Consider the following 25,914-nt stretch of genomic DNA (forward strand, 5'->3'; position numbering starts at 1 on the left):
TTTTGCTTTGCAGCAGCAACACATCTACAGCATGTGGAACTAGCAGCTCCATTTTGTGAAAGAGCACCACATCTGCAGATTGTCTCACTGCAAGCGCTGCCGCGCATACTGCTTGGACACAGTCTGGCAAAGACAGAGCCACTGGATCCAGTTTTTTTGAATAAAATGCAATTGGTCTTAGTTTGCTGCCATGACTCTGCAGCAACACTGAGGTCATAAAACCATTCCTGCAGTCTGCTGTTTGCACAAAGGTTTTATTGTAGTCCGGCAAGACAAGAGTTGTGGTTTCTATCAGAGCCTGTTTCAGCACTACAAAAGCATCATCCGCTACTGGTGTCCACATGATTTTTTCTGTCATTGCCATGGGGACTCCATGCACAATATCCAGCAGTGGTTGTGTTTTTTCCGCATAATGTGGGATCCATGCTCTACAGTAATTGCAGAGCCCCAAAAATGACATCATTTGTTTTTTTGTTTCAGGTTTCGGTGCATCCGAAATAATCTGCTTCCTGGTTCTTTGTATCTGTCTTCCAGAAGCCGGCAAAGTGTGACCTAAATAGTTCACTTCCTGTCTGACCCATTGTAACTTATTTTTGTTAACTTTATTCCCTGTTTTGCAGAGATAGTGTAACAATGCTAAGGAGTCTGCCTTGCAAGCAGCTTCAGTTTCAGAGGCTACCAGGAGATCATCTACATAAACTAGAAGTTGGCTTTTGTTTGGCATCTGAAAATCAGCCAAACAGGCCATGATAGCTTGAGTGAAAATAGTCGGACTATCAGCAAATCCTTGTGGCAATCTGGTGTATGTATAGCTTTGTCCTTTAAAGGTAAAAGGGAACCAAAACTGTGAGTCTGGGTGAATTGGCACTGAGAAAAATGCATTGCTGAGATCAATTACTGTGAAAAACTTCTGATTAGGTTTCAAAGTGTTCAGAAGTGTGTGTGGGTCAGGCACATTGGGTGCTCTTGTTTGCACTGCATCATTCACTGCTCGTAAATCTTGTATCATTCGCCAATTAATTTTGTCGGCCTTTTGGACTGGAAAAATGGGAGTGTTGCAAGGAGAATCCGAGCACTCCCTAATGATTCCTCCTGTCAAAAGATCATTTATAACAGGGGCAATCCCTTTCATTGCCTCCTGTTTCAAAGGATATTGCTTAACTCTTGGACGCCACTCTGATCTTGGTTTGATCTGTACTGGGGAAATGGATTTTAAAAGTCCTACATCAGATGGGCCCTTGGTCCACAGTTTTTCAGGAAGCCCAGCCAATTCCCCCTCCTCCTTTTCATTTAAACAAATGTCAACTAATCAGGGAAGCGCACAAGCGCCTGCTCTGCCTACAGCCACTTCACACACTGTTTGCTTCCACACGTCACAACTGGTACTGTAGCTCCACCCATCACCTTTGTCCTCATAATCAGTCACAGATCCAGCAAGTTTAATTCGGGAACCCACATCTGCCCACGTTATACTGTGAGGTTTAAACAATGAGATGTGGGGTACAGCCGACAATTTGTATCTGTCTTTCTGAGGAGTGGGCAGGAGCACAGCAGCAGCTGCAAATGACCTGCGATCAGTGTACAGAGCAGTGATTGTTAAAGTTACTTCTGTGTCGCTGAGAAAGCTTCCAATATAGTCATCTTGTGGATCAGTGAGAATATTCATGGTGACATGTAATTCATTACAAGTCATTTCTGATTCAGGTTGGGACAATTGTTTTCGAGCTTCATTCAGCAATCTGCTTGGGAGTTTAGGATTTCGTTCAGGAGGGATGGCATAAGAGCAGCAAATCTGTTCACCTGCTTGTGCAGCATATGAGTCCACCTCTCTCACTCTACATGCTCGCGTGCCATCCTTTACTGGAATTATTGCAATTCCCAACCGAGTCATCAGATCTCGTCCCAGCAGGTTTACGGGACATTTTGGAGATAGGACAATCGAAACTGAAGCCATGCTTCCAGTTTCCTTATCTCTCACTTCAACTGGATTAGAGATACTCTCCTTGTGTACCTGCCCATCAGCAGATTTCACCCAAATAGTATTTTGGGAGGCCTTTAGATTTGGGACTTTAGTTTTTATCACGGTTTTACAAGCCCCGGTATCACACAAAAACTCGACATCACTGCCTCCAATGTTTAGAGTAACATATGGTTTTTCTTTTAATGCACTCAGAATGTCCCATGCTGTATGGACATCGACTATTTCTTCCTCTATAGGAGCACCAGAGGTCAAAGGGGGGGATCTAGTCATGCTGAAAATTTGGCCTTTCCTCCGCCTCTTCCTCCACCCTTTGATTGGTTATGTTTTTTTCTAAAACAGTCTTTTGACCAGTGTCCACGTTTCCCACAGTTCCAACAGTTGTCAGAATCTCGTGGGGGTTTTGAATTATATGGTGGCCTGCGACCTTGTTGGCCTCTACCTCCTCCTCTGCCTTGCTGGGACCCTTGGAAGAAGACTGTTGTATCTTCATCTAGTTTATCATCATTATCTAGATGAAATACATCAGAACTTTTGCCTTTTTTGATCACTTTTTCAGCATGTCTAGCCCATTGCATAGTTGTTGTCACACTTGCAACATCCACTTCCACCAAATGTTTCCTCACCCAGTTGCCTATTTCAGGGCGGAAATTAGTGAGGAGCGCATTTTTAAGCTGTTGTTGATAAGCACTCTCAGCTGTATCATTGAATGGGATGCCACTATGCACCCTGAATTATTTTCCAAATCTCAAACGAAAATCATCAGTATCTTCGCCAGGCTTCTGTTTTATTCCTGCCAAATGACCATAATTCGCTCGTCTTTGAAATATAGTTCGCACTCTTTGCATAAGACCATTCCATTGTGCTGCATACTCCCCTCCCAATTGATTTCCCTCAACGGGATAGGGAAAAGGCCCTTGATTATTTCTACCTGTATAATTTCCTCTAACCTTTGCCCAGTCTTTTCCCAAGGAGGACATTGCAGCTTCTCCTGCCTCATGTCCATTCAGTCTATAGGAATGTATAATTCCAGCCATGTCCTCTGCCCATTTATCTGGGTCTTCAGCAACAGGGGTAACCCCTTCAACTGCTTTTCTTGCCTCTTCCAAAGTCCATGGCCGGAAAACATATGTATGTGGGGGTTGGCCTTCCCCTACAATAGGATTTGGCACCTGTATCATTGGGCACACATCAACCTTGTCTAAATTTTGTGAAAATCTAGCAGCAGTGGTCAAACTTCTTGTTTGTACAGGACTTCTAATAATGTGACCCTGACTTCTTTTGCTGTTATATGGGGGGGGGGGGGCTGCAAGTTTGTTAAACTTGGATACAAGTTTTGTGTACGAGCGGAAGGCCCCTCTTGCTCCTCTGCTTGAGCTGCGCTTTCAGCTTCGGCTGGAACCGTGGCCGCGGCAGTGCGCCTGCGCACTGTGGCCTTATTGTCTTCCGGCCTGACAAACATAGTCTCAGCCTCATCACTTTTCATCTTTCTATCTTTTGTCTTTTGGATTTGTTCTCTTCTCTCTTGTGAAGCTTTTAACCACATTTTAGCACAATCCAATTCTCTTTTCTTTTCTTTTTCAGTCCATTTTTCTTTTTATCCACACTGTCTTCTAAAACATCAACTACTATCTTCCACACTTCAACTCTCAACTTCCCTTCTACTCCATACTTTTTCTTCCACTTCGGCAAATATAGCATACAATTAAGAAATCTACTCGCCATGTACTTCTCATCTCCGTCAAGAGGTAGAGATTTACCGTTTTTATTTCACATATTAATTCTAGGAGTTTTAGGTTATACAATTTCTTTTTCTCAAAAATATTATTATTATTATTATTATTATTATTACTTATTACTTATTTATTTCTTTTATGTCTTTGAGGATCCTCAATGCAGGTTTAAATTGACCTTTCAACAAATTACTAGCCTGTATTATTGCCGTGGATCAATGCTAGAACTGCTATTTAGTCAATTTATCCTACCAGTCACACACTCAATCACACAAGTTATCCCTGCCTACGCGAAGTCCTTCCTTTCTGCATAAAAAAGGGAGCTGCTTCATCCAGTGAGGGGACTCTACAACACCCCCTACCTTCCCTGGGAACTAAAGACAACAGTCCTTGTCCCCAGCCCTGCCAACGCGAAGTACTCCTTTTAAAAAAAGGAGCTGCTTCATCCATTGAGGGGACTCTATAACACCCCCCCACCTTCCCTGGGAACTAAAGACAAAAGTCCTTGTCCCCAGCCCTGCCAACGCGAGGTTGTACTCTTTAGAACAGTGGTTGTCAAATAATGATCCACGGAGGTACTGAGATTTTAAAACAGTTTGAGAACCACTGCTCCAAAAGAGACACCTCATCCAGAGGGGGACTCTACAACACCCCCTCCTTCCACAAAACTTACTTATTCCTGTGCACTTCTACCTTTTTACGCGTTTCACAAACAACAACACAATCACACAACTTCAGGCCTTTAACTTACTTGTCCCCTGGTTCGTTGCACTGCCGGGCCCCGTCAATCCACCTCTGTCAGACGAAGGCAGACCTAAGATGCTGGCCCAGCGAAGGATTTCCTTCCCAGGTCTTTCTTTACCAGGTCCGGCTAGTGGACGCTGGCCCGTCGACGGTGTACAGCGTGTCGTCCTCCGTCAGCCAGATGGTGGGTATGAGAGGTCCCGGGTTTCGGCACCAAAATGTTAGAGATTTGCTCACTCCAACTTATTTCGCAAGAACCACACGGGAGACAAGCAAGTTCTTTTAGACACCTGCAGGTGGAGAGTTCACACGTTGAAGGAGTGAAGTCTGAAACTCTCCCAACTGCAAGGACATATTTATTAAGAGAAAGAGTGGGGGCAAGAGTAGACTGAATAGGAAGCCCTTGTGCTCTAGTCAAAACATATCAGGGGGTGTTTTACGACCTTGTGTAGAATGGGACAAGTTATCTTATTCATTACCGGTTGCATTCCAACATAATCATACGATAAGGATACTCTGTAAAACCCTAACATGTCCCATCGATGGAGCGTCAATTGACGCACCCCGCTGTTAGAGGTAGATCAAAACAGCCGCTGTTCTAGTGTTAAGAACACCAGTGAGATGCAGGTATTGCATACTACATAACAAAAATATACATATCGCCCATTTCAGTGCCCCTTGGCGATCGGACAAAAATTGTTCTCTATTAATCACCCACCCCCCCGTTAGACATAAACGTTCTCTAATTACCGCCCTGGGCGATAATTAGAATGAATACGGTAAGTCTCAAGTCTTAACCTTAAAGTCTCAAGTAGGTCCCAAGTCATTTTTTTCTTGGGCAAGTCAAGCCACAGATTATGTCAAGTCAAGTCCTTAAATAGGTTAAGTCCAAGTCAAGTCACCTTATTATTGCAATTTTACCCGCAGAATCTGATTTTAGTAACGTGAAAAGACCAGATATAAGTAACTTTAAGTAACCATCATTGTCTAATGTGTCTAACCCAGGGGTCACCAACCTTTCTTAAACCGAGAGCTACTTCCTGGGTACTGATTAAGGCAAAGGGCTACCAGTTTGACACACACTTCTGAAATAGCCAATTTGCTCAATTTAGCTTTCACTCTGTGTTATTGTCATTCCCAGTTCACGTGTAGGTGTGATTTTAACAAGAATGGCAAACATACAGTCAAACCTTGGTTTTTGACCACAATCCGTTCCAGAAGGCGGTTCGAGAAGCGAATCGGTTGAATTCCGAATCTATTTTTCCCATTACAAATAATGGAAAAAAATGTAATCCTTTTCGAGACAAAAACCCCCCGCCTTTTTTATGCATTTTTTCATTTGCGCATATTTGTCTGATCGCGCAACTGCAGCGCACTGCCGAACGCGCAACCGTAGCGCGTTGCCCACCGCGCAACTGCACCGCGCTGGTCGCATTATTGTGACAGAGCCGTCGCTGAAATTCAGAAAATATCTTTAAAGTCCTGATGTACTTTCCTAAATTTAAGTGGACCTCAGTGTGCAGGGAGCTTAAATTGGTCCGATCGTGCAACCGCAGCGCGCCGGGCGCTCACTGTCACGTTGCCTTAAGAGCGTCTTTGTGTTTTAGGATGGCTTTACTGCTCCCACTTGCTTTCTTTGGAGGCATGATTAGGGGTTAATACAATCCTCAAAGTAACGGAAATACAATAACAACAGAGTCAGTAGGCACCCGGGCCGCGCGGTTGGGTTTTCTCGGGTCCTCCCGGCTCCTCTTGCGAGGTTTGACCTCCGAATTTTGTTCGACAACCGAAGCAAAAAAATCTCGAATTTTTTGTTAGAATTCCGATTTGTTCGAGAACCGGGACGTTCGAAAACCGAGGTTTGACTGTAAAATAAATAGATACGATAGATAATAATAAATAAATAAATAGATAAATAGACTGACAAGTGCCGCTATTTGAGCTAATTTTAGAACAGTCCTGCGGGCGACTCATGGGGTCCTCACGGGCGACCTGGTGCCCGCGGGCACCGTGTTGGTGAACCCTGGTCTAACCTGTTTAAAAAATATGACAATAATTTGGATTTGCACTGTAATTACTGATATTCGGTAAAATACACCATGGAATCAAACAAAAAAGAAATTACCTCATACAATGATTTATTGACAGCTCTGCCGACAGTGTCTGACACATTTGAATTGCAAATATGAAAAAATAATCTGAAAAAAATCTGAAAGAAGAAACACATTAAAGAGCATTATAAACATTTTATGTTTCGTCTAACATCTGGAGACACCAGAGCTCTATAAACTTCAATTTTCAGCATTGTCAGAAAAAATAACAGCTTGTTCATAGAAAAAGATTCCCTCACAGTGAAAACTAAACTATCATAAACTAAATAACACTGAAGTCCTTCAAATCAAGTCCCGAGTCTTTAACTTCCAAGTCGAGTCTCAAGTTTTTGTAATTTTTTTGTCAAGTCACAAGTCATCAAAATAGCAACTCGAGTCGACTCGAGTCTCCATCTCTGGTGAAGCACATTGCTCAGAGGCACGCCCTGCGTTATGAGCGCTCACTGCCTGCGGGTGTCCCGACTCTTTCTTCACGGTGGTGCATTTTTCCTTCGTGCGCGGCTGTGTCACATCTTCGCCCGGCTGACGCGAGACCTTGGGTCCGCGCATCGCCAATACGGAACTGCGTGTGCTAGTCGGCAATGATTAGGGCGTGTATGTAGACGCCGTACGCCAGTCAGTCGTCGCCCTTTCGTCTACATGCTGACCGGCTCGTCGTGAACCGATGAATCACTTAAACACAACTGCCCTCAACTCGAAACGCTGCGTTGAAGCCTTTAATATACAGTAATCTCTCGCTACATCGCGTTTCGTTTATCGCGTCATCAGTACATCGCAGATTCCCCCCCAAAGAAAATTAAAAATAAAAATTCTGAATTGAGGAATTATGGCCCGAAAGTTGCCCGCACGCCAGCAGAAAGCAAGGACTTGTTATAATAATGAGTTCTGAAAACATATTTACAGTATTGTACCTTGTTATAATTTTTTATAATAATAAGAGTTCTAAAAACACATTTACAGTATGTACACTTGTACCTTGTTATAAAAGGTATAATAATGAGTTCTAAAAACATTTACAGTATGTATATTTTAGCTACATCTACATATGTTACACACACATATCATATTTGTATTCTTTATACATTTTATGTATGTCATTTAAACCTGTGGTCCCCAACCACCGAGCTGCGAACCGGCACCGGTCCGTGGGTCACTTGGTACCAGGCCGCCAAGCCGCACAAAAAAAAAATAATAATAAAGAATTTTATCGACGATCAATTAAATTCAGGTCAAGACGCTCGTCCCGGTCACGTGATGTGTTTCCCCAGTCGAGCCCGCAAAAGTAGCAAAGATGAGTAAGAATTTATAGGGTCTTTAAAATCACCGTGGATAATCGTTGGATGACCGATAGGGTAAAGTTAAAGTTAAAGTCCCAATGATTGTCACACACAACTGGGTGCGGTGAAATTTGTCTCTGCATTTAACCCATCCCCGAAGGGAGCAGTGGGCAGCAACGGTGCCGCGCCCGGGAATCATTTGGTGATCTAACCCCCCAATTCCAACCCTTAATGCTGAGTGCCAAGCAGGGAGGCAATGGGTCCCATTTTTAGAGTCTTTGGTATGACCCGGGCAGGGTTTGAACCCACAACCTTCCAGTCTCAGGGCGGACACTCTACCACTAGCCCACTGAGCTGGTAGGTGCCTGTACTGTTGATGAAAGGGTATAATGACGTAACATCAACATACAACACGCTCGTTAGGCTCTGCCGTGTATCTTAAAACGAATGTGTTTGTTCTGCCCCCAAAAAGAGCCTGCCTCGGTTTGAGCGGTGTAGGAAATTTGTTTTTTTTCAGGAATTCCTTCACCTCTATGTTCATCTTTTTCATTTGCAACCATTCATGCTCCCACATAATTACAAGGTACACATCCTGTCTAAGCTGTAGGTCCTGAAATTTCTTTTGTGTTTTATCAAACCTCTCCTGAAAAGGGCGTTTTGTTGTCGGGCATATTTTAGAGAGGTCGAAGCATTCTGCGCAGCCGTGGTGATAACAACCAAAATACTCAAACACTATTTTTACGCCCCCAATTTCATAATAGCCGTCTACCGTGTAGTTATCTATCCTAACTTCACCCCCGTTCAATGCATGTCTAATTTGGATATTTTGGCTGTGCATGATCCATTGCATGTATTGAATAGAGTCATGCAAAAAAGCTTTGTGCTGACGCATATAGTTGTCTGAAGGTGTAATGGCTAGTGTTTGAGGGGTTAGAAAATTAGTGCAAAAAACTTTCATGCACGCGGAGGCTATTGTCACACCCCTGCATTAACAGGTCAACATCATTCTCGCAGTAGGCTATCGCCTGTTTAGCAAAATCAAACACACTGTTAGCTTCTTTGGCATACCATTCGTCAAACTTTGCTCGTTGAGAGGGTGATATTCGCTCGATATCGTAGTACGCGGGGTCAGGTTGAGACTCTACGTAGTTTAGATGCTCTAAAGAGCTAAATTTGTGTGGGAAGTAACCCTTTGATTTGTCTTCAAACCCCAGGGCCTTAGGCATCGCACTTAGAGGCATCGTCAAGAATGAGAGAGAGTCTATGAATCGAGATTTTGTGTCTAAATCGATAAATGATAGAACTTTACTCCCCTGCATCAGAATGTCAAGTTTGAGACCTAATTCAAGCATTCTCCCTATCAGTATGTATGAATCAAAACCTCTCGCATTATGTGCAACAAACGTAGTTCGTTTAAACCGTGGCCTCTGAGAAATTCGTCAACACAATCTGTGCCAAACCACTGTTTCGTCAGTCTATTTGATTTGCAACAGATGAGAAAAGGTTTGTGTAAACCATCTGTATCTACATAGGTTTCGAAATCGTAGTAGACTACATTTTTGCACGGTGGTTGAGGCTTGATTGGCTGAATGTAGCACATGTGGGGGTTCAGCAAGGCATCATCTTGATTTAAGATCTCATCACACACTGTGCACTTTTTAACGGGGCAACAATGTTTAGCACCGGTACCATCATTGTCTTTATTACGAGGTATGTGTAAGTGTCGTTTGTTTCAACCTCAAAATCTCTCTGTTGGTAGTGTTCAACAACCTGCGACGCATTCCACCGCGCAATGGAGTGACTATTTGTACAATGAGCTCTAAACCCTCATCAGCCAGAAGCTCTGTATTTGATTGGGCTAAACGCTCAAGCATGTCTGATACACTATCTCTGATAGAGTTGATGTCACTCGTTTGCTGGTAGATGTGAGCTCTATCGTTACTACCCACTAACTCAACCTGAATTACATCACCTGGTTGTGCCCGGCTAACCACCTCTTGCATAACATCATCTATTTTATCTTCAATCTGGAGGTAGAAGGTTGCAAAATCATTAATGTTCTGTTGCGATGGTATATTTAACTGTTGCCTTACCTCTACATTATTGAAATGCGGTCTATTGACTACAACAGAACCGCCGCGCTGATCAGCTAATACAGAACCACTGTTAGATCGCGTATGTAGATAGAGCTTCAGCTAACTCTGTGTCCGTCGATGTTTCCTGTCGGTTGGCGTGGGATGCAATTGGATTGGTTCCAACGGTAGCACGTGACTCTGATGCGCTTGGTCTCGCTGGCTCTGTCGCTTCCACTGCTTCAATATGGCGTTCGAAGGCAGCTTGTGTCGGCTGATTGTTTTTCCTAGTAGCCGCGGTCACGAGATCTGTTACATACATAAAATAAAATCAACTACTAGCATTTATACGAACTATCTTAGATGAACGGTTGACTCACCGTAGTCTGATTGTGTTAGGTAAACGTCGCTAAAGTCGTCGTATAAAGATGCGTGGACATCGGCAAGAGCGATGATGTCTACAAACATTACATAAACATTACATCTTGTTTTATAAAATAACCACAGTGTATTATTATTATTAGTTATTATTATTTGTTATTATTATTATCATTATTATTACCAGGTATAATAAGTACCAGGAAAGACGTGGGTTTGGTAAACGGCTCTTTAACAAAACAAGAGTTCAACGAGCCAACAACTACTGAACTGTAACAATAAAAACATATACAAGTTGCTACACTAAATAAAATATATCAAATAACTATAACAAATAATTCACCACCACACGGCCCCAATCACCGGCGTTGACTTCCAGGCGCGTGGCGGCGTGGACTTCCATCCCCGGAGGTGGCACTTCCAGCCACGGAGGTGGAAGAGAGCTCCATAGAATAGGATCGGGCATGCGTAAAAGCCATGTCCGAGCCCCATCCACCGTCCCCGGGCAGCCACCCGGCCGAGCGCCGGCCCCCGACTTCCATCCACAGAGGTGAAAGAGAGCTCGGTAGAGTAGGACCGGGCGTGCGTAAAAGTCATGTTCGAGCCCCATCCACCGTCCCCGGAAGGCCACCTGGCCGAGCGCCGGCCCCCGACTTCAATCCACGGAGGAGAAAGAGAGCTCCGTAGAGTAGGACCGGTCGTGCGTAAAAGCCATAATAGTTTTTCAAACCTTCTTTGTCACTCCTCCGCGTCACTTACAAACAAAGCCGCTAATGATGCCGGTAGTATGTGGGGCCCTTCGTCATCTTCATCATCACGTGATCGAATCTTTGTGCCTTAAATAAACAACCCGTGCGCCACGGACGTCACTTGACGTTCAAATTACAGTAATCCCTTGCTACATCGCGGTTCGTTTATCGCGGTTTCACTTTTTTGGGGGGAATTTTGAAAATTTGTGAAAAAATTCACATATAAGTCACCCCCCCACCCAAACTATGGAAAAAAACTGCGACTTATAGTCCGAAAAATACGGTATGTACAGTACTGTCTCAAACAATTTGAATATTGTGATGAAGTCCTTTATTTTCTGTAATACAATTAAAAAACAAAAATGTCATACATTATGGATTCATTGCAAATCAACTGAAATATTGCAAGCCTTTTATTATTTTAATATTGCTGATTATGGCATACAGTTTAAGAAAACTCAAATACCCTATCTCAAAATATTAGAATATCATGAATAAGTATACTAGTAGAGTATTGAATCGTCTAACACAAAACACCTGCAAGGGCTTCCTGAGCCTTGAAAACCACTCAGCTTGGTTCAGTAAACTAAATCACAAGTATGTACTGCTGATCTGATTGCTGTCCAGAGGACCATCATTGACACCCTCCATCAGGAGGGTAAGACACAAAAAGAAATTTCTCAGAGCAAGCTGTTTACAGAGACGTGTCGGGGAAATGGGCTACAATAGCCTGGTTCACTTTGTGTTAAAACTGGGGCACTTCCGGTTCACTTCCTGGTCCTATTGGGTCATTTCCCATTCATTTTGGAGACCTTCTTGTTTGTTTTGGGGCACTTCCGGTTCACTTTGTGTTCATTTAGGGGCCATTTTCAAGATAGCGGCGCGTGCACACGCAGCGGCCTCTCTCTGTCCGCCAGTACGGTGATTTGTTCGTTTAATGAGTGTTCGTCCGACAGTCTTATGTGTTCGTCTCGCCGTGCTATGTCGTGCTACAAGTACAGCAGGCAGGTTCTGCTCGACATCGGCAGTAGTGGGTTCTGTGGTGTTCTGTACTTTGAAGCGGCGACATTAAAGGCGCTCGGACTGCTACGTCCTGAAATGTCGCCGACCTCGCCCGCTGTTCCTCCCCTGGTTGGGAAGCGTCGGTGTGCGAGGAGGCAGAAGAGGGGCAAGCGCGGAGGCGTCCGGGCCAGGCTGGCGGCCAACCCAGCTCGCCCGGCAGTGCCTTCCATTCTTCCGGCGACTGTTCGTTCGCTGGACAACAAAATGGATTACGTTCGCCTGCTGAGGTCTACGAACCGGACGGTGCGGAACTGCTGTGTGCTCGTGTTCACTGAGACCTGGTTGACTGTCAACATTCCGGACTCTGCCGTGCATCTGGAGCGGCTAGCGTGCTATCGGGCGGACCGTGCCATTGTACGAGGGGAAAAGTCGCGAGGAGGTGGAATATGCGTCTCCATCCGAGAAGACTCTGTGGTGGTATGTAAGCACTGCTCGCCACTAGCGGAGTTTGTGATCATCAAGTGCCGTCCTTTTTACCTGCCGAGGGAATTTACTGCGATTCTGCTAGTCGCGGTATACATCGCGGTTGGTGAACAACAGACAGCACCTTGACGGTGTCACCATCTTCGCTGGAGACTTTAATCATGCCAACCTGAAGTCTGTTTTCCCGAGGCTTCACCAGCATGTTACTTTTCCGACACGTGGAGACAGCTTCCTGGACCTGGTCTACTCTGCGCATAAAGGAGCTTTCAAAGCCACCCCAATCCCCCATCTTGGGCTTTCTGACCATCTCACCGTTTTGCTTTTGCCCGCATACAGACAATTGGTAAAGGCATCCAGGCCGGTTCGGAAGCGGGTTCGGGTGTGGCCTGAGGGTGCCTCCGATGCACTTCGTTACTGCTTTGACACAACTGACTGGGGAATGTTTAAGCAGGCAGCCACTTGCAACAATCAGACGAATATAGAGGAGTATACTGACTCTGTGTCCTCTTACATCGCGAAGTGCATCGATGATGTGACTCGCTCAAAATCCGTCGACACTCGAGCGAACTGGAAGCCATGGCTGACAGGGACTGTCCTCAGACTGCTGAGGGCCCGGGACAAAGCTTTCAGAGTGAGGGATGAGGCTGTCTTGAGGACGGCGAGGGCCGACCTGTCCCGGGGCATCAAAGAAGCGAAAAAGGCGTTCTCTTGCAAGGTCTCCAACCACTTCAAGGACAGCAAGGACGCACGGAGCCTTTGGCAGGGCATTCAGACCATCACGGACTACAAGCCCGCGCCGCGGAGCTGTGAGGGCGACGTTCGTCTACTGAACGATCTTAACCGCTTCTTAGCTCGCTTCGACGCCCAGAACAGCACTTGCCCGCTGAAGACCACTCCCCCCCCACACAAGCAGCCCCTGTGCCTCTCTGCCGACGGAGTGAGGAGGGCGCTTGCCGCTATTGACACCCGTAAGACGGCGGGCCCTGACAACATCCCGGGTCGAGCGCTGAAGGACTGCGCTGGCGAGCTGTCGGGTGTCTTCATGGCCATCTTTAACGTTTCCCTGCAGCAGGCCATCGTCCTTTCGTGTTTCAAGGCTGCCACCATCGTTCCTGTGTCGAAGAAACCTGCTCCGTCCTGCTTCAATAACTATCGCCCCGTGGCACTGACGCCCATCATCAAGTGCTTTGAGCGGCTTGTCATGGAGCACATCAAATCCGTTCTCCCCCCCACCATTGACCCTTTCCAGTTTGCTTACCGTGCCAAACGGTCCTCTGAGGATGCCATCTGCTCTGCCCTCCACTCGGCCCTCACCCACCTGGAGAGAAAGGACTCATATGTGAGATTGCTGTTTGTGGACTTCAGCCCTGCCTTCAACACCATTGTGCCGCAGCGACTCATCTGCAAACTCGATGAGCTGGGCCTCAGTACGTCCCTCTGCAACTGTCTACTGGACTTCCTCTGTCAGAGGCCTCAGGTGGTGCGTGTTGGCGACAAAATCTCCGCCAGCATCACGCTGAGCACGGGGGCCTCCCAGGGCTGCATGCTCAGTCCACTGCTTTTCACCCTGCTGACGCATGACTGCACTGCGACCTACAGCGACAACCGCATAGTGAAGTTTGCTGACGACACGACTCTGGTGGGTCTCATCACGAAGGGCGACGAGACTCGGTACAGGTCGGAGGTAGACCTTCTGGCCACGTGGTGCAAGGACAGCAACCTCCTGCTGAACGTCAACAAGACCAAGGAAATCGTTGTTGACTTCCGGAAGGGTCACACAAAACACCTGCCGCTGATCATTGACGGTGCTGTGGTGGAGAGGGTGAGCAGCACCAAGTTCCTGGGGGTGCACATCAATGAGGACCTCTCCTGGTCCGCAAACACCGCGTCACTGGCAAAGAAAGCTCAGCACCGCCTGTACTTCCTGCGGAAACTCAGGTGTACATGTGCTCCTCAGGCAGTCCTGTCTACATTCTACCGTGGCACCATTGAGAGTGTCCTCTCCAGTTGCATCGCTGTCTGGGGTGGTAGCTGCACTGATCAGAACTTGAAGGCCCTGCAGCGCATAGTGAATACGGTTGGTAAGATTATTGGTGCTTCGCTCCCCTCCCTGAAGGACATTTACACCTCCCATCTCACCCGCAAGGCAACCACGATTGTGAGTGATGTGAGTCACCCAGCTCACTCTTTGTTTGACCTTCTGCCCTCTGGGAAGAGGTACAGGAGCCTGCGGTCCCGCACCACCAGACTCGCCAACAGCTTCATTCTCCAGGCTGTTAGGACCCTGAAGTCGCTACCCCCTTCTGCGTAGCGTGCTGCACTTTTGCGCTATTTTCTGGAATGTCTGCTGTACGCTCACTTGCTCCTTTTTGCTCCTCTTATTTATTTGTTGTGTTATTTATTCATTATTTATTCAGCACGCTGTTGTTTACTTGATTGTCTATTTTGTGCCATGTCTTGTCACCGTGGGATCTTTGTGTGTCTTTGGCCTGTGAAGAAATTGACAATAAAGCTGACTTTGACTTTGACTTCTGGGTCAATCCAAGATGGCCCCCAACCTGTTGAAGTGGGGGTGAGTGGTTGAATTTGGCAGGCATAGTGGAAGTGGGGGTGAAGGGGGTGAATATGGTAAGCATAAGGTGAACAAAGTGAATAAAGTTGGAATGGGTTGAATAGGTTGAAAAATGTAGAAATTAGAAGGGAAGAACCAAATTTCGGACAATTTGCGTGAATTTCATATTATTTTGGAATTTTATGTAAATGGGAAGTTGTGGAATAGGTAGGCAACAGTTAAAAGTTGGAACAGGTTGAATCGGTTAAAAAAAGTGGAAATTATGTGAAAAACTAAATTTTGGCAAATTTGGTGTGAATTTCAAAATTTAAAATTTGGAATTTTTGGTAAATTGAAAGTTGTGGAATAGGTAGGCAAAAGCTGAACAGTTGAACGATGGAACGAGGTGAATCAATGCATTTGGGGAACTTCAGGGTAAATCCAAGATGCCCGCCACACTGGAAGTGTGGGGGTCAAGGGTTGAAATGTGTAAGTATAGTGGAAGTGGGGATGAAGGGGGTGAATATGGTAAGCATAAGATGAATAAAGTTGGAATAGGTTGAATCAGTTGAAAAATGTAGAAATTAGAAGAGACAAACTAAATTTTGGAAAATTTGGTGTGAATCTCAAAATTGAAAATTTTGAATTTTTGGTAGGTGGGAAGGTGTGGAATAGGTAGGCAAAAATGAATAGTTGAAAGTTAAAACGAGTTGAATCGGTTGAAAGATGTAGAAATTCGCCATCACACAATAATAAAGGACAGGAATAACAATAGTGTGAAGGTCTTCACCTTCACACTAACTAGACAATACAATTCCTGGAGAAATTGTGTGTGAAAGTGAAGAAGTTGAATAAATACTTGGGGTATGCTGCAGAATGATGTTTAAAGTTGGAACGGGTTGAATCGGTTGAAAAATGTAGAAATTTGAAGTGAAAAACGACATATTGTAAAATGTTGCAAAATGTTGTGCAAATTTAAAACGTGAAAATGTGTAATTTTTGAATTTGGCAATTTTGGGAATGTCCCCAATGTGATTTGAATGTGTTGAATGATGTGAATTTCAAACTGGAAGGATGTAAATCCTTAGGAATGGGTTGAATCGGTTGAAAAAAATTGAAATAAGCGAAAAAGAAAATTTTGTGAAATTTTGCGCAAATTTTAAAAGTGAAAATGTGGAATTTTTGGTAGGTGGGAAGGTGTGGAATAGGTAGGCAAAAGATAAACAGTTGAAAGTTGGAACGAGTTGAATCGGTTGAAAAATGTAGAAATTAGAAGTGAAAACCGAATTTTTTAAATTTGGCAAGTTTGGGAATGTCCCGAATGTGATTTGAATGTGTCGAATGATGTGAATTTAAAATTGGAACAACGTAAATGTGAAATGTTGAATCTGCCATTAAGAATGAATGGGGAAAAATTTGCCGTAAATTTGTGAATTTTGTGAAAACGGAAAAACTTTTGAATGAAAAAAAATGTATGCATGCATGTCATGAATATTTGGAATAAGTTAAAAGTGGAATGGAGTGAATCGGTTGAAGTATGTGGAAGTAGTTAAGTGCCAAAAAAATCGGAGGGAATAAGTTGAATAACTAGAATTTGCAATTCCTGAAGAAATTGTGTGTGAAGGTAAAGAAGTTGAATAAATACTTGGGGAATGCTGCAGAATGATGGTGAAATGAGTTGAATTAGTTGAAAATGTAGAAATTAGCGATGAAAAACTGAATTTTGGAGAATTTGATTGAATTTCAAATTTGAAAGTTTGTAATTTTTGGTAAGTAGGAAGTTGTGGAATAGGTAGGCAAAAGATGAAGAGTTGAAAGTTGGAATGGGTTGAGTCGGTAGAGAAATGTAGAAATTCGAGTAGAAAAACGAAATTTTGGAGAATTTGGTCGAATTTCAAATTTGAAAATTATGAATTACAATTGAAAGTTGGAATGGGTTGAATCGGTTGAAAAATTTAGAAATTAGAGTCGAAAAATTAAATTTTGGAGAATTTGGTCGAATTTCAAATTCGAAAGTACAATTGAAAGTTGGAATGGGTTGATCCATCCATCCATTTTCTGAACCGCTTAGTCCCCAGAAGGGTCGCGGGTGTGCTGGAGCCTATCCCAGCCATCTTCGGGCAGGGGGACACCCTGAACCGGTTGCCAGCCAATCGCAGGGAACAACCATTCACACTCACACCTAGGGACAATTTGGAGTCTTCAATCGGCCTACCAAGCATGTCTTTGGGATGTGGGAGGAAACCGGAGTGCCCGGAGAAAACCCACGCGGGCCCGGGGAGAACATGCAAACTCCACACAGGGAGGGCCGGAGGTGGAATCAAACCCGCACCCTCCTAACTGTGAGGCGGACATGCTACCCAGTGCGTCACCGAGCCGCACTGGGTAGCACGGAATGGGTTGAATTATTTGAAAAATGTGGAAATTAGAGTAGAAAAATGAAATTTTGGAGAATTTGGTCGAATTTCAAATTTGAAAATTTGGAATTACAATTGAAAGTTGGAATGGGTTGAATCGGTTGAAAAGTGTAGAAATTAGAGTAGAAAAACGAAATTTTGGAGAATTTGGTCGAATTTCAAATTTGAAAATTTGGAATTACAATTGAAAGTTGGAATGGGTTGAATCGTTTGAAAAATGTAGAAATTAGAGTAGAAAAACGAAATTTTGGAGAATTTGGTTGGATTTCAAATTTGAAAAAGTGGAATTTTTGCTAAGTGGGAAGGTGTGGAATAGGTAGGCAAAAGATGAACAGTTGAAAGTTGGAACGAGTTCAATCGGTTTAAGTATGTAGAAATTAGAAGTGAAAAATGAAATTTTGCCAAATTTTGTGAAAATTTTAAACGTGAAAAACGTGAGATTTTTGAATTTGGCAAGTTTGGGAATGTCCGCTATGTGATTTGAATGTGTTGAATGATGTGAATTTCAAAGTGGAACAACGTAAATGTGAAATGTTGAATCTGCCATTAAAATGAAAGGGGAAAAACTTGTCGTAAATTTGCGAATTATGCGAAAATGGAAAATTTTCGGAACAAGAAAAATGTAGGCACCCATCTTGTGAATATTTGGAATACGTGAAAAGTGGAACGGAGTGAATCGGTTGAAGTATGTGGAAGTAGTTAAGTGCCAAATAAGTGGGCAGAATATGTAGAATAACTAGAATTTGCAATTCCTGAAGAAATTGCGTGTGAAGGTGAAGAAGTTGAATAAATACTTGGGGAATGTTGCAGAATGATGTTGAAACGAGTTGAATCGGTTGAAAAATGTAGAAATTAGATTTGAAAAATGGAATTTTGGAGAATTTGGTTGAATTTCAAATTTGAAAGTTTTGAATTTATGGTAAGTGGGTAGTTGTGGAATAGGTAGGCAAAAGATGAACAGTGGAAAGTTGGAATGGGTTGAATCAGTTGAAAATGTGGAAATTAGAGTAAAAAAACGAAATTTTGGAGAATTTGGTTGAATTTCAAAATTGGAAATTTAGGTAAGTGGGAAGTTGTGGAATAGGTAGGCAAGAGATGAGTAGTTCAAAGTTGGAATGGGTTGAATCGGTTGAAAAATGTAGAAATTAGAGTAGAAAAACGAAATTTATGAGAATTTGGTTGAACTTCAAATTTGAAAGTTTGGAATTTTTGGTAAGTGGGAAGTTGTGGAATAGGTAGGAAAAAGATGAACAGTTGAAAGTTGGAATGGGTTGAATCGGTTGAAAAATGTAGAAATTAGAGTAGAAAAACGAAATTTAGGAGAATTTGGTTGAATTTCAAATTTGAAAATTTGGAATTTTTGCTAAGTGGGAAGGTGTGGAATAGGTAAGCAAAAGATGAACAGTTGAAAGTTGGAACAAGTTGAATCGGTGGAAAAATGTAGAAATTAGAAGTGAAAAACAAAATTTAGTGAAATTTTGCAAAATTTTGTGCAAATTTTAAAAGTGAAAACGTGAAATTTTTTAATTTGGCAAGTTTGGGAATGTCCCCAATGTGATTTGAATGTGTTGAAATAAGTGAATTTCAAACTGGAACAACAAAAATGTGAAATGTTGAATCTGCCGTTAAGAATGAATGGGGGAAAAATTGCCATAAAATCGTGAATTTTGTGAAAACGGAAAATTTTTTGAACGAAAAAAATGTAAGCACTCGTGTCATGAATATTTGGAATAAGTGAAAAGTGGAACGGAGTGAATCGGTTGAAGTATGTGGAAGTAGTTAACGGACAAAAAAGTGAGCGGAATAAGTAAAATAATTACTAGAATTTGCAATTCCTTAAGAAATTGCGTGTGAAGGTGAAGAGGTTGAGTAAATACTTGGGGAATGCTGCAGAATGATGTTGAAAAGAGTTGAATCGGTCGAAAAATGTAGAAATTACAAGGGAAAAAGGAAATTTGGGAAAATTGGGTGTGAATTTCAAAATTGAAAATTTGGAATTTTGGTTAAGTGCGAAGTTGTGGAATAGGTAGGAAAATGATGAACAGTTGAAAGGTGGAATGGCTTGAATAAGTTGAAAAATGTAGAAATTAGAGTAGAAAAACAAAATTGTAGAGAATTTTTGGTAAGTGGGAAGTTGTGGAATAGGAAGGCAAAAGATGAACAGTTAAAAGTTGGAACGAGTTGAATCGGTTAATAAATGTAGAAGTTAGAGCAAATCTTGAATGCTAATAGAGAATGAATGGGAATTAAAAGAAAAAAAAATTGCACCAAAAATTTTTGAAATTTGGAACAAAAGGAAAAAAAACGGCTTCAGGAGGTTCACTGTTGGGGTTAAAATGTTGAAACGGGTTTTATCGGGCAAAATTTGCAAAAGTTAGTGCAAATGTATGTATTTAGGGCACTTAATGTTGAAATATGGTCACTTCCGGTTTGATTTGGGTCACTTCCGGTCTATTTGGGTCACTTCCGGTTTGATAAGAGGCACTTCCTGTCAAGCTGAGGTCACTTCCGGTTTATTTTGGGTCACTTTCGGTTTAAAAAGGTCACTTCCGGTTTGAGTGCCCACTTCCTGTTCATTCTGGGTTCATTAGGGGCACTTCAGGGTCAATCCAAGATGGCTGCCACACTGGAAGTGAGGGTCAAGGGTTGAATTGTGTAAGTGAGGGTGAAGGGGGTGAATATGGTAATTATAAGGTGAACAAAGTGAATTAAGTTGGAATGGGTTGAAAAATGTAGAGAAAAACAAAATTTTGCTGATAAAATGAAAATGATAGGTGGGAAAAATAAAAAGGGAAATAAATGATGCGGTTGCCCAATGCGGGGATCAAATCCGTAACACTCAGGTTAAGGGTCTGTTGCTCTACCAACTGGGCTAACCAGGGTCCTTCTGCTGAATTGTTGGAATTCGCTTAATGTGGGGCTCATGTTGAATGTGCCATTAAGAACGAATGCGGAATTTTATGCCACAAATTTACTAATTATGCAAAAACGGTAAATGTTTAGAACAAAAAAAGTAGCAGGTGTCGCGTGAATTTGTGTAATGACTAGTCTCCCAATGTGAAAACCAACCCCAATACGGGAAAACGGCTCGTGTTGAGAGTCTGATGCTCTACCAACTGCGCTAATCAGGCTCCTTCTGTTGAATTGGAGGAAATTGCTCAATGTGATGAATGTTCATGTTGAATGTGCCAAGAATGAATGTGCAATTTTATACCACAAATGTACTAATTATGCAAAAACGGTAAATGTTTAGAACGAAAAAAAAATGGTAGCAAGTGTCGCATGAATTTGTGTAATGACAAAACACGTGAGAATCTACCCCGATACGGGAAAACGTGCAACCGTAGCGCGTTGCCGACCGCGCAACTACACCGCGCTGGTCGCATTATTGTGACAGAGCCGTCGCTGAAATTTAGAAAATATTATTAATGTCCTGATGTACTTTCCCAAATTTAAGTGGACCTCAGTGCGCAGGGAGCTTAATTTTGTCTGACCGCGCAGCCACAGCGCGCCGGGCGCTCACTGTCACATAGCTTTAAGAGCGTCTTTGTGTTTTAGGATGGCTTTACTGCTCCCACTTGCTTCCTTTGGAGGCATGATTAGATGCAATCCTCAGAGTAACGAGAATGTAATACCGAACGGAGTCAGTTGGCATGCGGGTCCTCTCGGCTCATCTCGCGACGTTCGACAACCGAAATTTTGTCCGACATCCGAAGCAAAAAATCTCGAATTTTTTGTTCGAATACCGATTTGTTCGAGAACTGGGACGTTCGAAAACCAAGGCTCCACTGTAGTCTACATTCCAACATAATCATACAATCAAGATAATTTGTCAACCCTAACAACCCTCATCATGAAAAATGCTAGAAGAAATGCACAAAAGCGACAACAAAAGAGCGACTGAGAAAGTGTGTGGCGAAGTATATCCGACGCTATTCCAATCTGACACTGAGGAGGAAGACTTTGATGGTTTTAGTGCACGGGAGGAAGATGAAGACTGCTCTCAGTGACTTTTACTGGTATTTTTTTTAACCAGCTTTGTTAGTGCTGTGCTACCGTGTTGCTGCTTTATTACCGCCGCTTTTTTTTATCCAGCCCTATTAGTGATGTTTCTCCCATGTTGCTGCGGTATTACTGCCGCGTCACAGGCAGTGTTTGGAAAGAAATGTTAAGGTACGTATGTTATTAAAACTTTAAAAAGGCTTTCTGTGTACCGTCTTTCTTTGTAAATAACTCGCGTGCACATGCGGCTTTTAGTATTGTGCGGCTTATTGATGAAAAAAAATAAATTTCCCCCTAATTTTTGTGCAGTTTATAATCAGGTGCGGCTTATAGTCCAGAAATTACGGTATGTGTCTGGCAGAGTTTGGATCTGATTGGGCAAACAGGCAGACAGGACCAGAAGCTGACACATGGTCAAGAACAGGCAGTGGCTCAGGCCAGGCAGGATTCAGGAGTGGTCGGAGGCAAGCAAGTCAGTCGGAGAATGGTCAGTGAGCTATGGGTAGCATCACATACGAACTGACAAAGGTGTGGCTGGAGAGTTGAGGTTATGTTGATCAGTTTTATTGTTGTGGGGCATAGCTGTGAGCGAAGTGCGTCATTGGGGCGTGGCTGTGAACAATGTGCGCAGTAGACAGGCGCTGGCCATGGTGCTGGAGCAGCAGACCCGTGACAGCTCGATATCAAATATTTCTGCCAAAAATACGATGGAATCCCAGGAGTAAACCGCTTCAGTACTCGAATATTCGGTTTTTGATGCAAAATGTACGCGTCAAGCGCAAAATACAGACTGCATAAGGCTGTGCTCCAGTTTTCGCTGTACTGTGTTTAAGTTGTTTCTTGTGGTTGCTTCGCTTATCGACGCCCCTTCCGGGACAAATTAGCGTTGAGATCCGGGGTTCTGCTGTACTGTATATTTGGGAATATCGTTAAGGATTAAAAAAGGAAAAAAAACAGAAGTCCACTGAATTATGCTCCTTTTATTAAAAAATAACTAGTAAAATGTATGGCTTCATAAAGGTCTGTCTTTAAAAGGTAAAATTTTGAAAACTAAAGCAGAAGGAATTTCAATATCTACTAATGATGCCCATTCTTTGAACGTACATGAGCGGGGTGGTGCACTCCCATCCAGCCTTCCTGGTGCTGGAGACACATCTTTCATTATCATTTAATAACAATATTAAATTGTGTAAAATGTAAATAAAAACAAAATACAATGATTTGAAAATCCTTTTCAACCTATATTCAATTGAATACACTACAAAGACAACATATTTAATGCTCAAACTCAAACTTCATTTTATTTTTCAAATAATAATTAACTTAGAATTTCATGGCTGCAATACGTGCAGTAGAAGTTGGGAAAGGGCATGTTTACCACTTCGTTACATCACCTTTCCTTTTAATAACACTCAATAAACATTTTGGAAGAGGGGAGACTAATTCTCTTAAGTTCTCATGTGGAATTCTTTCCCATTCTTGCTTGATGAACCGCTTCAGTTGTTCAACAGTCTGGGGTCTTCCCTGTCGTATTTTACACTTCATAATGCGCCACACATTTTCAATGGGAGGCAGGTCTGGACTGCAAGCGGGCCAGGGGAGAACATGGACTCTTTTACTTTGAAGACACGCTGTTCTAACGTGCAGAATGTGGCTTGGCTGAAATAAGCAGCGGCGTCCATGAAAAAGACGTCACTTGGATGGCAGCATATGTTGCTCCAAAATCTGTATGTACTTTTTAGCATTTATGTTGCCTTCACAGAAATGTAAGTCACCCATGCCATGGGAGCTAATACCCCCCATACCATCACAGATGCTGGCTTTTGAACTTTGCGTTGAAAACAGTCCAGATGGTCCGCTTCCTCTTTGGGCCGGAGGACATGACGTCCAGTGTTACCAAAAACAATTTGAAAAGTGGACTCATCAGACCACAAAACACTTTTCCATTGTGCATCAGTCCATTTTACATAAGCTCGGGCCCAGAGAACCCGGCGGCGTTTCTGGATGTTGTTCATGAACGGCTTTTGCTTTGCATGGTAGAGTTTTAACCCGCACTTACTGATGTAGTGACGAACTGTATTTACTGGGAGTGGTTTTCTGAAGTTTTCCTGAGCCCATTTGGTGATATCCTTTACACACAAGTCGGTTTTTAAGGCAGCGCCGTCTGAGGGATCGAAGGTCACGGTCATTCAGTCTTTGTTTCCGGCCGTGGCGATTACGTGCAGTGATTTCACCAGACTCTCTGAACCTTTTGACGATATTATGTTCAACTATTTTCTCACGCAGTTGTGGACAAAGTGGTGAACCTCACCCTATCCTTGGTTGTGAATGACTTAGCATGTTTGGGGAGGCTCCTTTTGTACCCAATCATGGTACCTACCTGTTCCCAATTAACCTGATCACATGTAGGGTGTTCCTAATAGGTGTTTGATGAGCTTTTCTCAGCTTTCTCAGTATTTTCAAAGTCAAAGTCAAAGTCAAAGTCAGCTTTATTGTCAATTTCTCCACATGCCAAAGACACACAAAGAAACCGAAATTTCGTTCCCCCCTATCCCACGGTGACGAGACATGGCTCACAACAGACAAACAAGTAAACAAGTACAACAAAAGCGTGCTGAATAAATAATGAATAAATAAAACAACAATAAATAAATAAATAAGAGGAGCAGAAAAAAAAGGAGCAAGTGCGCGTACAGCAGACATTCCCGAAAATAGCGCAACAGTGCCGCACGCTACGCAGAAGGGGGTAGCGAGTTCAGGGCCCTAACAGCCTGGAGAAAGAAGCTGTTGGCGAGTCTGGTGGTGCGGGAGCGCAGGCTCCTGTACCTCTTCCCAGAGGGCAGAAGGTCAAACAAAGAGTGAGCCGGGTGACTCACATCTCTGGCAATCGAGGTTGCCTTGCGGGCGAGATGGGAGGTGTAAATGTCCTTCAGGGAGGGGAGCGAAGCACCAATAATCTTACTAGCCGTATTCACTATGCGCTGCAGGGCCTTCAAGTTCTGTTCAGTGCAGTTACCACCCCAGACAGCGATGCAACTGGTGAGGACGCTCTCAATGGTGCCACGGTAGAATGTAGACAGGACTGCCTGAGGAGCACATGCACGCCTGAGCTTCCGCAGGAAGTACAGGCGGCGCTGAGCTTTCTTTGCCAGTGACGAGGTGTTTGCGGACCAGGAGAGGTCCTCACTGATGTGCACCCCCAGGAACTTGGTGCAGCTCACCCTCTCCACCACAGCACCGTCGATCAGCGGCAGGTGTGTTGTGTGACCCTTCCGGAAGTCAACAATGATTTCCTTGGTCTTATTGACGTTCAGCAGGAGGTTGTTGTCCCTGCACCACGTGGTCAGAAGGTCAACTTCCGACCTGTACCGAGTCTCGTCGCCCTTCGTGATGAGACCCACCAGAGTCGTGTCGTCAGCAAACTTCACTATGCGGTTGTCGCTGTAGGTCGCAGAGCAGTCATGCGTCAGCAGGGTGAAGAGCAATGGACTGAGCACGCAGCCCTGGGGGGCCCCCGTGCTCAGCGGCGGAGATTTTGTCGCCAACACGCACCACCTGAGGCCTCTGACAGAGGAAGTCCAGTAGCCAGTTGCAGAGGGAGGTACTGAGGCCCAGCTCGTCGAGTTTGGAGATGAGTCGCTGCGGCACAATGGTGTTGAAGGCAGAGCTGAAGTCCACAAACAGCAACCTCACATATGAGTCCTTTCTCTCCAGGTGGGTGAGGGCCGAGTGGAGGGCAGAGCAGATGGCATCCTCAGAGGACCGCTTGGCACGGTACGCTAGCCACTTTTCCCAACTTCTATTGGATGTGTTGCAGCCATGAAATTCCAAGTTAATTATTATTGGCAAAAAAACAATTAGGTTTATCAGTTTGAACATTAAATATGTTGTCTTTGAAGTGTATTCAATTGAATATGGGTTGAGAAGGATTTTCAAATCGTTGCATTTTGTTTTTATTTACATTTTACATAATTTCCCAACTTCGACCGAATCCGGTTTGTACATGATCCAAATGACTCAGTTATTGACTCACCTAATATGACGAAATGATCACCTCACAAGCGGTATATGTATGCCATTATGAGAAGAATCCCACTTCGACATGTTCTTGGTCCTTTTTATTTTTGGCTGCTATCCATTTGCAATGCATTGCTTCTTCTTCTGATAAGTCTGTAAAGTTCTTGCCACTTTGTTTGTCCCACTTGTCACACCCCGGTTGTCTACCATTCTCAAAATGTGGCTTTTGCGTTTATGCAAAGTAGCGACATGTTTTCAATACTGCTAAAGCAGCTTTATTTACAGTTGCCACAGCACACTGCACACACCGTGGGATGCGTGACATCAATGTACGGAGCTCTACTGTATAGGAGGGGTAAAAAAAACAACAACAACGTTCAAGCGTATTTCTGACTGAGAG

At 43.6% G+C, this 25,914-nt stretch overlaps 1 protein-coding gene across 1 annotated transcript; it reads right to left on the reverse strand.

The window, feature by feature from the left end:
- Positions 1-4,732: 4,732 nt before the first annotated feature.
- Positions 4,733-25,724, reverse strand: LOC148404725 (uncharacterized). The gene is made up of 4 exons (XM_088396856.1): positions 25,700-25,724; positions 13,786-25,185; positions 10,296-10,373; positions 4,733-10,224 (listed from the first exon to the last, which is right to left on the reverse strand). Exons 1-2 carry the CDS (start codon positions 25,722-25,724, stop codon positions 24,230-24,232), a joined length of 981 nt encoding a protein of 326 aa, XP_088252982.1. The 3' UTR covers positions 4,733-10,224; positions 10,296-10,373; positions 13,786-24,229.
- Between the last annotated feature and the right edge of the window lie 190 nt (positions 25,725-25,914).

This window comes from Syngnathus floridae, chromosome 1, assembly GCF_059516105.1.
Source record: "Syngnathus floridae isolate MCC-2025c chromosome 1, RoL_Sflo_1.0, whole genome shotgun sequence".
NCBI lineage: Eukaryota > Metazoa > Chordata > Actinopteri > Syngnathiformes > Syngnathidae > Syngnathus > Syngnathus floridae.

What these genes read in the sequence shown, in the direction of transcription:
- LOC148404725 (XM_088396856.1), bottom strand. Translation starts at nt 25,724, where the DNA reads ATGGTAGACAACCGGGGTGTGACAA. An exon ending in AGACAACCGGGGTGTGACAA is followed by an intron (nt 25,186 to 25,699) that starts GTGGGACAAACA and finishes CTCATATGTGAG; the next exon opens with GTTGCTGTTTGTGGACTTCA.